The sequence below is a fragment of the Oryctolagus cuniculus genome, chromosome 1, assembly GCF_051225735.1.
Source record: "Oryctolagus cuniculus isolate XC-2025 breed Fujian yellow rabbit chromosome 1, ASM5122573v1, whole genome shotgun sequence".
NCBI classification, from domain to species: domain Eukaryota; kingdom Metazoa; phylum Chordata; class Mammalia; order Lagomorpha; family Leporidae; genus Oryctolagus; species Oryctolagus cuniculus.
Window position 1 is genome coordinate 49,185,562 of NC_142867.1, and position 13,681 is coordinate 49,199,242.

A 13,681-nucleotide genomic window follows, 5' to 3' on the forward strand; every position below is an offset into this window, starting at 1 on the left:
AAATTAAGGAACAGGAAAAGATCAAAACCATGTTGACTTGCTATTCGCATAATAGTAAACCCTATCTGATCTCTTAAAATTGTGACTAGCACTTAAGTTATTTTATGCCAAGAATATCTACCAGAAGCACCTCTGGTTAATTGCAGCTATTGTGACAATGAAAGTTTCTTCATATTCTGTGCCAGCTTTCATGTTAGGTAAGGAAATGGGCATATAATAATGTATGGGGGCACTTCAAAAGGTTCATGGAAAAGGAGAATTAAAAGGTAAGTTTATATTGGCTAAATAAATAAAATAAAATAAAGTTAATTTGAAAGCCATGCACAGCTTTTTCACAATATACATTGTATTAACTTTTTGAAGACCTCCTCATGGGTTTTAAAATTTTTTATACCAAACTAATCTTTTAATTCCATTTTCTATGAACTTTTTAGATAGGCTCTCCTCTCTAAACAGCTTCCTTAACCCAGTAGTGTATGTGATATTAAGTGTTCCTTCACCCAGATTTCACCCATCTGTTCATTTTATTTGTTTGGTAGTGTATTTTTTAAGTGACTTCAAATCCAAAATCATATGGGGTAGATGGCAAACAAAATATTTGTTTCAGAAATCTAATTGAGTGTTGTTTTTTTTTTTTATGTGTAGGTCTTACTATTTTGGAAGCTACAAGAAAAAAATAGGATTGGGGAAAGTTTAGTCTTTTTAGCGGACATGGCTCAGATATCCAGCAACAATGGATTTAAGCAATGTTCATCTTCACCTCTGGAACCAATAAGAACAAAAGATGTGGACAAAGAAGAAGCATTACAGATGGAAGCAGAGGCTTTAGCAAAACTGCAAAAGGACAGACAAGTGACTGATAATCAGAGAGGCTTTGAGTTGTCAAGCAGCACCCAGCAAAAAGCACAAGTTTACAACAAACAAGATTATGATCTCATGGTGTTTCCTGAATCAGATTCCCAAAAAAGAGCAGTAGATATTGATGTAGAAAAGCTCACTCAAGCCGAACTTGAGAAACTATTGCTGGATGATAGTTTTGAGACTAAAAAAACACCTGTATTGCCAGTTACTCCTGTTCTGAGCCCTTCATTTTCAGCACAGCTCTATGTTGGACCTACTATTCAAAGAGGACAGTGGCCACCTGGATTATCTGGGCCTTCCTACACTTTACCTACTATTTATCCTTCAACTTACGGTAAACAGGCTGCATTCCAGAATGGCTTCAATCCAAGAATGCCTACTTTTCCATCTACAGAACCTATATATTTAAGTCTTCCAGGACAATCTCCCTATTTTTCATATCCTTTGACACCTACCACACCCTTTCATCCACAGGGAAGCTTACCTGTCTATCGACCAGTGGTCAGTCCTGAAATGGCAAAACTGTTTGACAAAATAGCCAGTACATCAGAATTTTTAAAAAATGGGAAAGCAAGGACTGATTTAGAGATAACAAATTCAAAAGCGACCGTCAGCAATCTACAAGTATCTCCAAAGTCTGAGAGTATCAGTAAATTTGACTGGTTAGACTTGGATCCTTTAAGTAAGCCTAAGGTGGACAATGTGGAGGTATTAGGCCATGAAGAGGAGAAAAATATTCCAAATTTGCTTGCAGAGGATCCTTGGGATGCTGTTCTTCTGGAAGAGAGATCACCAGCAAATTGTCACTTTGAAAGAAAAGTCAATGGAAAATCTCTTTCTGGGGCAACTGTAACAAGAAGCCAGTCCTTAAATATTCGAACAACTCCGCTAACAAAAGTGCAAGGCCAAATTTTTCAGGTATTGTCTTTTCTTACTAACTTCTGAAACTTGGTAGCATGACATAGAGTTCATATTTGTGCATGTAATTTGTTAGGAAAAAGAAATATTTTGTGTTTTGAATTTTGTTTCTTTGCTACCAAGTATGCTCTGATTATTAAATTATATGGCAAAGGTCTAAATGTTAGTAGGCCAATTTAAAAGTTGTTTGCTGGGTGGACATTTGGCCTAGTGGTTAAGATGCCAGTTGACATACCTGTGTTCCATGTTGGAGTACCTGGGTTCGATACCCAGCCTGGCTCCTGATGCCAACTTCCTGCTAATGCAGACCCTGGGAGGCAGTGGTGATGGCTCAAATAGTTGAGTTCCTGCCATCCTTGGGGGGATCTAGGCTGTTATGTGTATTTGAGGACTTAACACTCTCTCTGTGCTTCTCAAATAAATGAATTTTAAAATTGCTTGCTATTAATATTTACTAACATTATAAATAAAATCTCTAGTCAAGAATCTTGCTGTCACTGAAAGCATTTAAGATATTTTTTCTCTTTGTATCTATTCATTGTGTATGATCCTTTCTTTCTGCTCCTTAACTTTATTTTTTCAAAGCAAGGAACTTTGTTTTTTAGCCCTATTAAAGTAATTCTCAGACATTTTCTTTTATTTTTTTTAACCATAAATGAATGAATGATTAAAAAATAACCCAGAGAGACAGGAGAAAAGTCACTTAAAGGACTCTCCTTAAACATCCATATAGAAAAAGTGAAAAATGTAACAATAGCCTGTATTGTGTAGTTGCTGAGTTTACTAAAGTCTTACTATCTACAAAAAATTAGTCTAGTGATAAGTAGAGTAGATATCTTCCCTGGGAAGAGGCAGCAGAGCTTAGACTTCCTCTGTAAATAAAATCCATAACTGCAGATTTGTGATTTGCTGTAATGATAATCTGTGGATCCTACAAATACTTAAACATCATTCTTACCTTTCCATTAATTCTGTCAGCCGGCTAGTTAGATTAGCACCATAGCTCCATTTCTGGCCTTGAGACTAAACTACATTTAGGGAATGTACATACATACATTTGTATGTCTGAGGGTATGAAATTTTAGGGGAAAAAAAAAAAGGATATTTTGGATGCCATGATCAGAATCTAGAAAGAGCTTACTGATCCAGCTCTCTGCTATGGCCTGGGAAAGCAGTAGAAGGTGGTCCAAGTCCTTGAGCCCCTGCACCCACGTGGGAGACCTGGAAGAAGCTCCTGGCTCCTGGCTTTGGATTGGCACAGCTCTGGCCGTTGTGGCCATCTGGGGAGTGAACCAGTGGATGGAAGATCTCTGTCTCTACCTCTCTCTGTAGCTCTGTCTTTCAAATAAACAAAATAAATCTTTGAAAAAAAGAAAGAAAGCGCTTACCCAGTACAATGTTTTCTACATGTATTTTGACTACAACTCACACTAAGAAATATATTTTATTATGTTCTCTTAAACTGTTCAATACTATTTAGGAACTTAGTGAAATAATAATCTCTTAATAGCTTTCAATTGAAACCACAATGTAATTACACATTTAAAGTTAGAATCATTAGGAAAATCTGTGATATTATTTTAATATTCCATGTCTTCTTGTCAGTAGCGTGATAGTTAAATGATGGTGTTTGGTTTTTACCTCAAAATAACAATCATTATTTTCTAAAGCATTTGAGTGGAAAAGGGGAAACTAAGCCACGAATCATTGAAAAAGACAAAAGGGAATATACCCAGGAATAGAATTGCTGGGTTGTATGCTAATTCTGTGTTTAACCTTTTGAAGATCCACCAAACTGTTTCCCACAGTGGCCATACCATTTTACATTCCCACCAACAGTATGTGAAGTTTCCAGTTTCTCCATACCCTCCTCAATCAACACTTGTTATTGTCCTTCCTTTTTCAGTATAGCCATTCTAATAGTTACGAAGTGATATCTTATTGTGGTTTTGATTTGCATTTCCCTGATAAGTGATGTTAATTATTTTTTCATGTGCTTCTTGGCCATTTGTGTATCTTTTTTGGAGGAATATTTGTTTAAGTTCTTGCTTATTTTAAAAATTGGGTTGTTTATTTATAGCTTTATTCATAACAGCCAAGAAGTGAATACAACCTAGATGTCCATCACCTGTTAAATGAGATGTGGTGTATATATACAGTGGAATACTCTGTACTCACAAAAAGAATGAAGTGCTCCTTTTATTATCTTTTTAAAGAATTATTTATTTTAAATTTTTTTTACTGATAGAAAAATTAATGAGTTTTTATGATGTAGTAGCAAGCAAAGTACCAAAAGCAACACAAAGTCATATTGGAAAATATTAACATTAAACTGAGAAAAGAACTGGCATAACTGGTAGCTCATTTGCTAGCTTTAAAAGTAATTTTATAATATCAGATTTTAAAGTATGAGATAGTCATTTTTTGAGAGAATAGAGAAATAAAATATGTGAAAATATCTAATTTCTCTTTGCAATTTAAAGATTAATAATCTCTGCCAACAATTGTTAAAGGTTCTGAACAGCTAAGTTTTTCTCATAGTGTGTTCATAGTTCTTGAATTGTATTAATCATGCAGGGGCCATATGCATGGCACCTTCCATTTGTCAGGCAATCCTGAAGTTGGCCTTGTATCTTCATCAAATTTTTTTTAAAGACATTTATTTATTTATTTGTTTATTAAATTTTTAATAAAACTTATTTAATAAATCTAAATTTCAAAAGTACAAATTTTGGATTATAGTGGTTTTCCCCCCCATAACCATCCCTCCCCCCACAAACTATCCCGCCTCCTACTCTGTCTCCCATCCTATTCTTCATTAAGATTCATTTTTAATTATCTTTATATACAGGAGATCAATTTAGTATATGCTAAGTAAAGATTTCAACAGTTTCCACCCACACAGACACACAAAATATAAAGTACTGTTTGAAGACTATTTTTACCATTAATTCTTATAGTACAACACATTAAGGACAGAGATCCTACATAAAGAGTAAGTGCACAGTGACTCTCCTGTTGTTGGTTTAACAATTAACACTCTTATTTATGACCTCAGTAATCACCCGAGGCTCTTGTCAGGAGCTGCCAAGGTTACGGAAGCCTCTTGAGTCTACAAACTCTGACCTTATTTAGACAAGGCCATAATCAAAGTGAAAGTTCTCTCCTCCCTTCAGAGAAAGGTACCTCCTTCTTTGATGGCCCATTCTTTTCACTGGGATCTCACTCACAGAGATCTTTCATTTAGGTCATTTTTTCCACAGTATCTTGGGTTTCCATGGCCGAGAAACTCTTATGGGCTTTTTAGCCAGATCCAACTGCCTTAAGGGCTGATTCTGAGGCCAGAGTGCTGTTTAGGGCATTTGCCATTCTATGAGTCTCCTGTGTATCCCACTTCCCATGTTGGATTATTCTCTCCTTTTTAATTCTATCTGTTGTTATTAGCAGACACTGGTCTTATTTATGTGATCCTTTTTTTTTTTTTTTTTTTTTGACAGGCAGAGTTAGACAGTGAGAGAGAGACAGAGAGAAAGGTCTTCCTTCCGTTGGTTCACCCCCGAAAATGGCCACTATGGCTGGCGTGCTGTGCCGATCTGGAGCCAGGAGCCAGGTGCTTCCTCCTGGTCTCCCATATGAGTGCAGGGCCCAAGTACTTGGGCCATCCTCCAGTGCCTCCCCAGGCCACAGCAGAGAGCTGGACTGGAAGAGGAGCAACCGGCACAGAATCCGGCGCCCCGACTGGGACTAGAACCCAGGGTGCTGGTGCCACAGGCAGAGGATTAGCTTAATGAGCTGCAGTGTTGGCCATATGTGATCCCTTTGACACTTAATCCTATCTTTATGATCAATTATGAACTTAAGCTGATCACTTTAATTAGTAAGATGGCATTGGTACCTGTCAACTTAATGGGATTTGGAGTCCCATGGCACATTTCTAGCTTTACCCTTAGGGTTAAGTCTGAGTGAGCATGTGCAGAACTGTACATCTCCTCCCTCTTTTGAATTATTTATTTGAGAGGTAAAGTTATAGACAGAGGGAGAGACAGGTTTACTCTTCCAAATAGCTGCAATGGCTGGGGCTGAGCCAATTTGAAGCCAGGAGCTTCTTCCAGTTCTCCCACACTGGTGCAGGGGCCCAAGCAGTTGGGCCATCTTCCACTGCTTTCCCAGGACAAAAGCAGAGAGCTAGTCAGAAGTGGAGCAGGGGCCAGTGCTGTGGTGTAGTAGGTTAATCCTTTGCCTGCAGTGCCGGCATCCCATATGGGCACCTGTTCTAGCCCTGGGAGCTCCACTTCCAATCCAGCTTTCTGCTATGGCTTGGGAAAACAGTGGAAGATGGTCCAAGCGCTTGGGCCCCTGAATCAGTGTGGGAAACCCAAAAGAAGCTCCTGGCTCCTAGCTTTGGATCAGCCCAGCTCCAGCCGTTGTGGCCATTTGGGGAGTAAACTAGCAGATGATGAAAGAGCCTACTCTCTGTCTCTCCCTCTTACTGTCTGTAACTTTACCTCTCAAATAAATAAATAAAATCTTAAAAAAAAAAAAAAAAAGTGGAGCAGCTGCGACATGAACCGGCACCCATATGGGATGCTGGCGCCTGCAGGCAGAGACTTAGACTACTATGCCACAGAACTGGCCCCAGAATGAAGTGCTGATACCTGCTAAAACATGATAAAACTTGAAAACATTATGTGAAGTGAGTGAAACCAGACACAAACACATATCATTCCATTTACGTGAAGTGTCAGTTAAGACAAATTCATAGAAGACAGCAGATCAGTGTTAGGTCTTGATGGTGGGGGAGGGAATGTGGAACTATTGCTTCTTGTGTGTAGGTTGTTTTTTCACATTTTGTTGAAAATATTCTGGAGTAAGGCAGTGGTCACGGTTGCACAACATTGTGAGTATGCTGAAAGCCATTGAGTTGCACATTTTAAGATAGTGAATTTTATGTCCTGTAAGTTTTGTCTTTTTTTTTTTTTTTTTTTTTTTTTTTAATAAAGAAAACACTGGTCCCCTTAATTCTTAACCACATTTCTGCTGGATTCACATTTGGGTCAATGTTCTAATAGAGAATTCCCTCCCCAACTGTAAGTCTCCTCTTTTTTAAATGTTTATTTTATTTTATTTGTTTGAAAGATAGAGAGAGAAAGGAAAGAAATGGGCAGAGATCTCCATTCCCCAGGTGCCTGCAGTAGCCTGTGCTGGTCCAGGCTGCAGCCAGAGCCAGGAGGTCATTCCAGGTATTGCACATGGGTGGCAGGGAGTAGAGTATCTAAGTCATTACCTTCTGCGTTAGCAGGAAACTGGAATTGGGAGTGGAGCTAGGACTTGAACCCAGGCACTCTGACATAGGATGTGGGTGTCCCAAGAGGTGTATTAAACCCCTGTGCCAAATGCCTGCCCCATAGGTTTCTTTTTCATAAGTGAAGCATGAAAGAAAGTAATTCTATATGTGGTGTCATGTAGTCTGGATTTGAGATGTCATCTGTTTATAGTTCTTTGGGAAGGGCAGCCACCTAGAACCTGGAAGCTAAGGGTAGGAAAGCTGCAGTCTTGCTATCAAAGAAAGGGAAACTGCTGACCATGTAGGGAGCTGAGCTCCCACTCATAGAAACCAAAGCTTCTGATTATCTAGGCAACCCAGAATGAGTATCCAGGTCATGTTCAGACAATTCCATGCCTTAAATCTCAGCTCTGTGTGTATGTATTATAGCCACAAGGTGTAGATTGTCTTGAATTTGACACAAAAAATTATAAGTGGCTTAGTTCATTTCATTGTCTGAATTTTAAATTCTAACCTTAAGTAAAAAAATCAGTTGCTAACTATGGATAACAGATTATCCCAAGTGAGCTTAAATTACCACTGCAAATATATTGCAGTTAGCATCTTAAACATATTGAATTTTCTGGGTAGATGGGTTATTTACTGTCCATAAATCCAAGACTAGGACTCAGAACCCAAGAACTTACGTGCTTTTTATCTGTGTTGTACATGTTCATATTGAGCTTTTTTTCTTCTTTAATGTTTGTTTATCCCTTTTTATCTTCCTAAAATGGAGAGCAAAAAGGTGACGGGGTGGGGGTGGGGGAGAGAGAGAGATCTTCCATCCCTTGGCCCACTCCCCAAATGTCTGCAGCAGCCAGGGCTGGGCCAAGCCAAAACTAGGAGTCCGGGAACTCCATCAGGGTCTTCCACATATGTGGAAGGGGCCAAGCACTTGAGTCATCATCTACTACCTCCTTAGGATGCATCATCAGAAAGCTGGATTGGAAGGAGAGTAGCTTAGACTCTAATCAGCTCTCTGATGGGGTATGGGTGTGCCAGGTAGTGGCCTAACCAGCTGTGCCACTGTTTAAACAGTCAATGAGACTATTGATGCAGTGAGAGTTCACAAGAATTCAGTGAGGTCAGAGCAGTCCATCCCTATTTTACAGCTGAGGAAATGCGCTGTAAAGAAATTAAGGACTTAACTCTTAGTATTTTAGTGTAATAATGCTGCTGCAGTTAGTTGAGTGAACTCATATTTATACTGAAGAACTTATAAATGAAATGTAAATATTGTTTACTTAAATTAAGTGAGGTTTGGAGTTTAGGAGGATTTATAGATGAAAAAAATTGGCTGTATTAGTAAAATATTGAAGCTAGACATGGGTACATGGTGTCTATTGTATTATCCTACTTTTGTTTATGTTTGAAATTTTCCACAGTTACAAGTTTGAGGTCAAGGACAGGGCCACAGAACAATTTGTGTAAGAAGCAAAACTCCGGTATTCTGGTATATAAAAGCCTTCCCCTCCTTTTTTTTTTTTTCCCCCTTTATTGTTGTTTTTGTTTTTAATTTAAGTGATAGAACACGCTGCTTTGCAAATAATAGTTTCCATGTCATAGGAGATATTCATACGTGGGTCAAAAAGTTATTTTCCTAACTTTGTTGTATGTCACAGTGCCTTGCAGTGTTTAGGCCTATTAAACCCTGATTTAAAGGGTAGGGTGGAGGTGTGTGTGTATAATTTGAGGGGAAATATAACTTATTCAAATCATTTCCTAAGTGATTCTGATGCAGCTCATCTGCTGCCCCCCATTCTGACACTTGAGACCTCTTGATGACTACATACCTCAGGAGCCTATGAAGTTGGGAAGGTGACAAAACAAAGTGTAAAAAATGGTGTATCCTGGGAACAGTTTCTTTTTAACTTAAAACTGTAGCATACTGGGTTGCTAATGCTTTTATTGCAAAAGTCAACTTCCTTTCCCTGCTGCCCATTTTAGTTTAGATTGGTCACTTCTAGTTCAGCATGACTATCTCCACCCTTTCCTTTGGTGGGGGTGGGGTGACACCCATGTACTTCTCCCTGTGTACCAGTATGATGAGTTTCAAAAGAAACTTATCTTTTAATTCCATGTTTTCATGGACTTTTTGAAATATACTTGTACATCTTTTCTTGCCCACTTGTCACAGTACCATCTTGACATTTTCCTTAATTGCATGTGCCTTCAGAAAGTGGCTTGCAGGAATAATGAGGATAGGTAGTTTCCTAAAGATAGGAAGAATTTGCTTAGCAAGATTTGGGTAATCAGGTCACATGGTTATTGCAGAGAACTGCCAGTTGCTCAGATTCTAAGAATTAGCTAGGTTGATGAGCAGGATCTCTTTTATCAGGAACATGTTCCTAGATTTTAAAGAATAGATTATAGAGGCTGGCGCTGTGCCATAGTAGGCCAGGCCTCCGCCTGCTGTGCTTGCATCCCATTTAGGCGCCAGTTTGTGTCCTGGCTGCTCCACTTCCAATCCAGCGCCCTGCTTATGGCCTGGGAAAGCAGTGGAAGATGGCCCAACTGCTTGGGCCCCTGCACTCACGTGGGAGACCTGAGAGATGTTCCTGGCTTTGGGTCAGCTCAGTTTTGGCCGTTGCGGCCATTTGGGGTGTGAACCAGCCGATGGAAGACCTTTCTCTCTGTCTCTCCCCCTCTCTGTCTGCAGCTCTACCTCTCAAATAAAATTATAAAAAAAAATAGATTATAGTAGTAAGCTGATAGGTTATAACAGTCATGAATCAAACCCAGGTAAGCAGAAATTACATGACTTGGCCAGCTGATCAGAGATCCACAGCTAGATTACCTCAGTGTAGTACAGCAACAGCTTTACTAATCACATACTGCCTGAATTGTGGTGGCTTAGGCTGCTGACCCAATCTCAGAGGAGTTTAACTGCAGCCAGCTGAAGAGATATGTGGTTTTTAATCATTTCATTATACTCTGCTCCATTAGAACCTTATCTAATAAGTAAGTTTGAGAGCCACATTCGAAGAGAACCACCTTTTGAGTATGTCTCTAAAAGACCAGAGTGTTCAGGCTCTAGAAGTTGTATCATTTCAAGAACTGTTGAAAAGATTGGAGGTATTTTTGCCTGAAGAAGGGAATACTAGTTGAAGGTAAGTTACTCTGCAATTGAATTTCCCTTTCAGGCATAATATTCAAAATTTAGAAAGTTATCATGTAAAAGAAGAAATTGATTTTTTTTTAAGATTTTATGTTTTGGACATAGGTTTTTAAACCTGAGTAGTAGAATATCTGAAAGTCATGGTGTTTGGATGAAATACTGACTTATTACATTTTCAAGATATTAAATGTATTGAACAGTATTATTTTATGTTATATTAGGTGGCAGTTTGTGCTAGATTTTTTAAAATTTTATTTATTTTTTTGACAGGCAGAGTGGACAGAGAGAGAGACAGAGAGAAAGGTCTTTCTTTTTCCATTGGTTCATCCCCCAATGGCCTCTGTGGCCAGCGCGCCAGCGCACCGCGCTGATCTGAAGCCAGGAACCAGGTGCTTCCTCCTAGTCTCCCATGTGGGTGCAGGGCCCAAGGACTTGGGCCATCCTCCACTTGTGCTAGATTTTTTTAAATAAAAGATTTATTTATTTATTTGAGAGGCAGACTTACAGACAGACATAGAGAGGTCTTCCATCCACTGGTTCACTCCCCAAATGGCCAATCATAAGCCAGGAGCCAAGTAGGTACAGCTACCCAATCACTTAGCCATCTTTCACTGCTTTCCTAGGCCATCAGCAGGGAGCTGGATTGGAAGTGGAGCAGCCAGGACTCGAACTGGTGCCCAGATGGGATGTTGGCACCTCAGGTAGAGGCTTAACCTACTGTTCCACAGTGCTGGCTCCATAGATTTTGAGACAAGTGTAGCAGATGCTAGAAGTTAAAATATATTTCATAGAAAAGCTTAAAAGCAAATAAATCCTTTTTTTTTTTCTGTGAATTGAGAAACCAGTTTAGCAGCTTAATTTTTAAATCCATGTACCCAGAAACATAACAAGGGGGAAGTCAATTAAAGGAAGCAGTTTGATGGTTAAATATCCATATAGAAACTTGTGAATAGCGATTTCATAGTGGTTGCTCTCAGTTTGTAAACTTGGTTATTAATGGCTTTTGATCAGAGGTTTGGTGTGCACCTGTTGTTAATGCTAAGATTTCATCATTTTGTGTGTGTACAAGAAGATAAAATTTGGTTTGACCAAAAGGAGTAAATAAACAAAACACTAGTAATAAGCTGACCTTGGAAGTTTGTGGTACAGTTCATTGGCATGGAACTTAAAATTTTTCACACACCATTCATTCCTATCTATTTGCAAATGTTTCCCTGAGGTACATATTTTTGGTTGAGAAATAATATTGCAATGCTTATTCTTTCTAATTACATATTTAAAGGTTCATTTCTGTAAGAAATTTGTGCTTTGTGGTAAAAACTCAGAAGGATATTTTTCTTCTCACTCAGCAAGCTTACTTCCTGCTTCCTTCTAGTGTCTTTTGTGTTTTTAATAACAACCTAAATAAATTATTTGTGACTAAAACTAGGGAAAGCCACAGTGCTTAAAACTGTATCTTTTGGTAGTTTAATTTCATATCTGGCTTTTAGTTATTAGCTATGAATTTAGCTACTTTGAGCAGATTTCAAAGATTTTAGTAGTGGATCAAAGTATTTTCATAGTGTTTTTCCAACTTCTATAGATATTGCCTTTTTCTAAAGGGTGGTTGTTTTGACATTATAAACATTTATATTCCTATGGCAGAATGTCTATCATTAATTTTAAAGAAGAGAGAAAGTTAAAATACAGTTGTTGTGTGTGTGTTTTATTTTTAAAGATTTATTTATTTGACAGGCAGAGTTTACAGACAGGGAGGGAGGGAAGGAGAGAGGGAGGGAGGGAGGGAAGAAGGGAGAGAGAGAGAGAGCGCACGCACTTCCACCAGCTGGTTCACTCCCCAAATGGCCACAATGGCTGGATCTGGGCCAGGCCAAAACCAGGAGCCAGGAGTTTCTTCTGGGTCCCCCACATGTGTGCAGAGGCCCAAGGATACTTGGACCATCTTCTGCTGCTTTCCCAGGTGTATTAGAGGGGAGCTGAATTGGAAGTGGAGCAGCCAGGACTCGAACCAGCGTCCATGGGGCTTGCTGGCATTGCATGGAGTGGCTTTACCTGCTACACCACAATGCTAGTCCCTAAAATACAGTTTTTATTGTCTACCTGGGTGTATTTAAATCGTTCATGTAAGTATCTTTGTAAAGTAAAAAATAAAAACAAACAAGGATGTAACCAACTTTTTTTTTGAATTTACGTATATTTAATCCTTAAAATACACTTATGGAAAACTTGGTGCTGTGTTTAATCTATTTTCTGGGTAGTATGGTATGAACCTTGTGTTGAGTAGGCATAGAGCTTTCTCATATTCCGTGACTGCTTTACAGAGTAGGTACTGATAAGTTTTTGTGAGTTATTTTAAATCTTCATCAGTTTCCTTAAACCCCAAAGCTACCTCTGCCACCTTTCCTCTATCCTCTATAGATGACCTACTTTCTGCTTTTTTTTTTTTTAAGACAGAAATCAGAAAGTCACAGAGTGCTCCTATCTGCTGAGTTACTCCCCAAATGTCCAAAACAGTTGGGGCTGGACCAGACCAAAACCAGGAGCCAGGAACTCAATCAGGTTCTTCCATGTGGGTGGTAGAGACCCAACTATCTGAACCTTCATTTGTTGCCTCCCAGGGTTCCCATTAGCAGGAAGCTGGAATTGAGGATGTAACTGGGATATAAGCTGCGTCTTAACCACTGCACCAAATGTCCCTCCCTACCTCTTTTTTGTAAACTGAGGTCAAGGCCATCTGTTGTGTGAACTTACCCACCTCAGATTTCCCTCCTCCCTTCTGATTTGGAAAGAAGAGATATTCTTTCCTTTTCCAAAACAACTCTCTTCCATCTTTTCTTGTTTTTGTTTATGCCTGTTTTCCCCAGAGTCATTACTCTTTAAAGAAGAATTTGTATTTATTGCCTTTCCAGTCTCTTACCATCCTCCCCTGTTACCAATAACGTTGTAGAAACTAGTTTCTGGTAACACTGGTACTAACAGCCAGTGTATATTCACTGTCTCATTCTTTTTCCTAATTTTGAGAAATTGACTTCTTTTTGAAACAACTTTTCCTTTGTCATAGGTAAATCTTCTTACTACCTGTGACCTTTGATTCTTTTTCCTTTGTCTAGCCTTTTAATAATTCTTGCTGGCTTTCTCCTGGTGTGTGTTTTATTTATTTTTAAATTTTTTTTTTTTTTTTTTTGACAGGCAGAGTGGACAGTGAGAGAGAGAGACAGAGAGAAAGGTCTTCCTTTTGCCGTTGGTTCACTCTCCAATGGCCGCCGCGGCCGGCGCGCTGCGGCTGGCGCACCGCGCTGATCCGATGGCAGGAGCCAGGAGCCAGGTGCTTTTCCTGGTCTCCCATGGGGTGCAGAGCCCAAGCACTTGGGCCATCCTCCACTGCACTCCCGGGCCACAGCAGAGAGCTGGCCTGGAAGAGGGGCAACCGGGACAGAATCCGGCGCCCCGACCGGGACTAG

General features: G+C 39.4%; 1 protein-coding gene across 3 annotated transcripts in view; it reads left to right on the forward strand.

Moving 5' to 3' along the window:
• Positions 1-13,681, forward strand: part of PIK3C2A (phosphatidylinositol-4-phosphate 3-kinase catalytic subunit type 2 alpha) — a 123,906-nt gene that overhangs the window by 34,982 nt on the left and 75,243 nt on the right. For all 3 annotated transcript variants that reach the window (XM_089328080.1, XM_089328090.1, XM_089328086.1), the window contains exon 2: positions 646-1,779. In XM_089328080.1, the coding sequence (XP_089184206.1) occupies positions 712-1,779 (1,068 nt within the window). In that variant the 5' untranslated portion in view covers positions 646-711. The remainder of the gene's footprint in view (positions 1-645; positions 1,780-13,681) is intronic.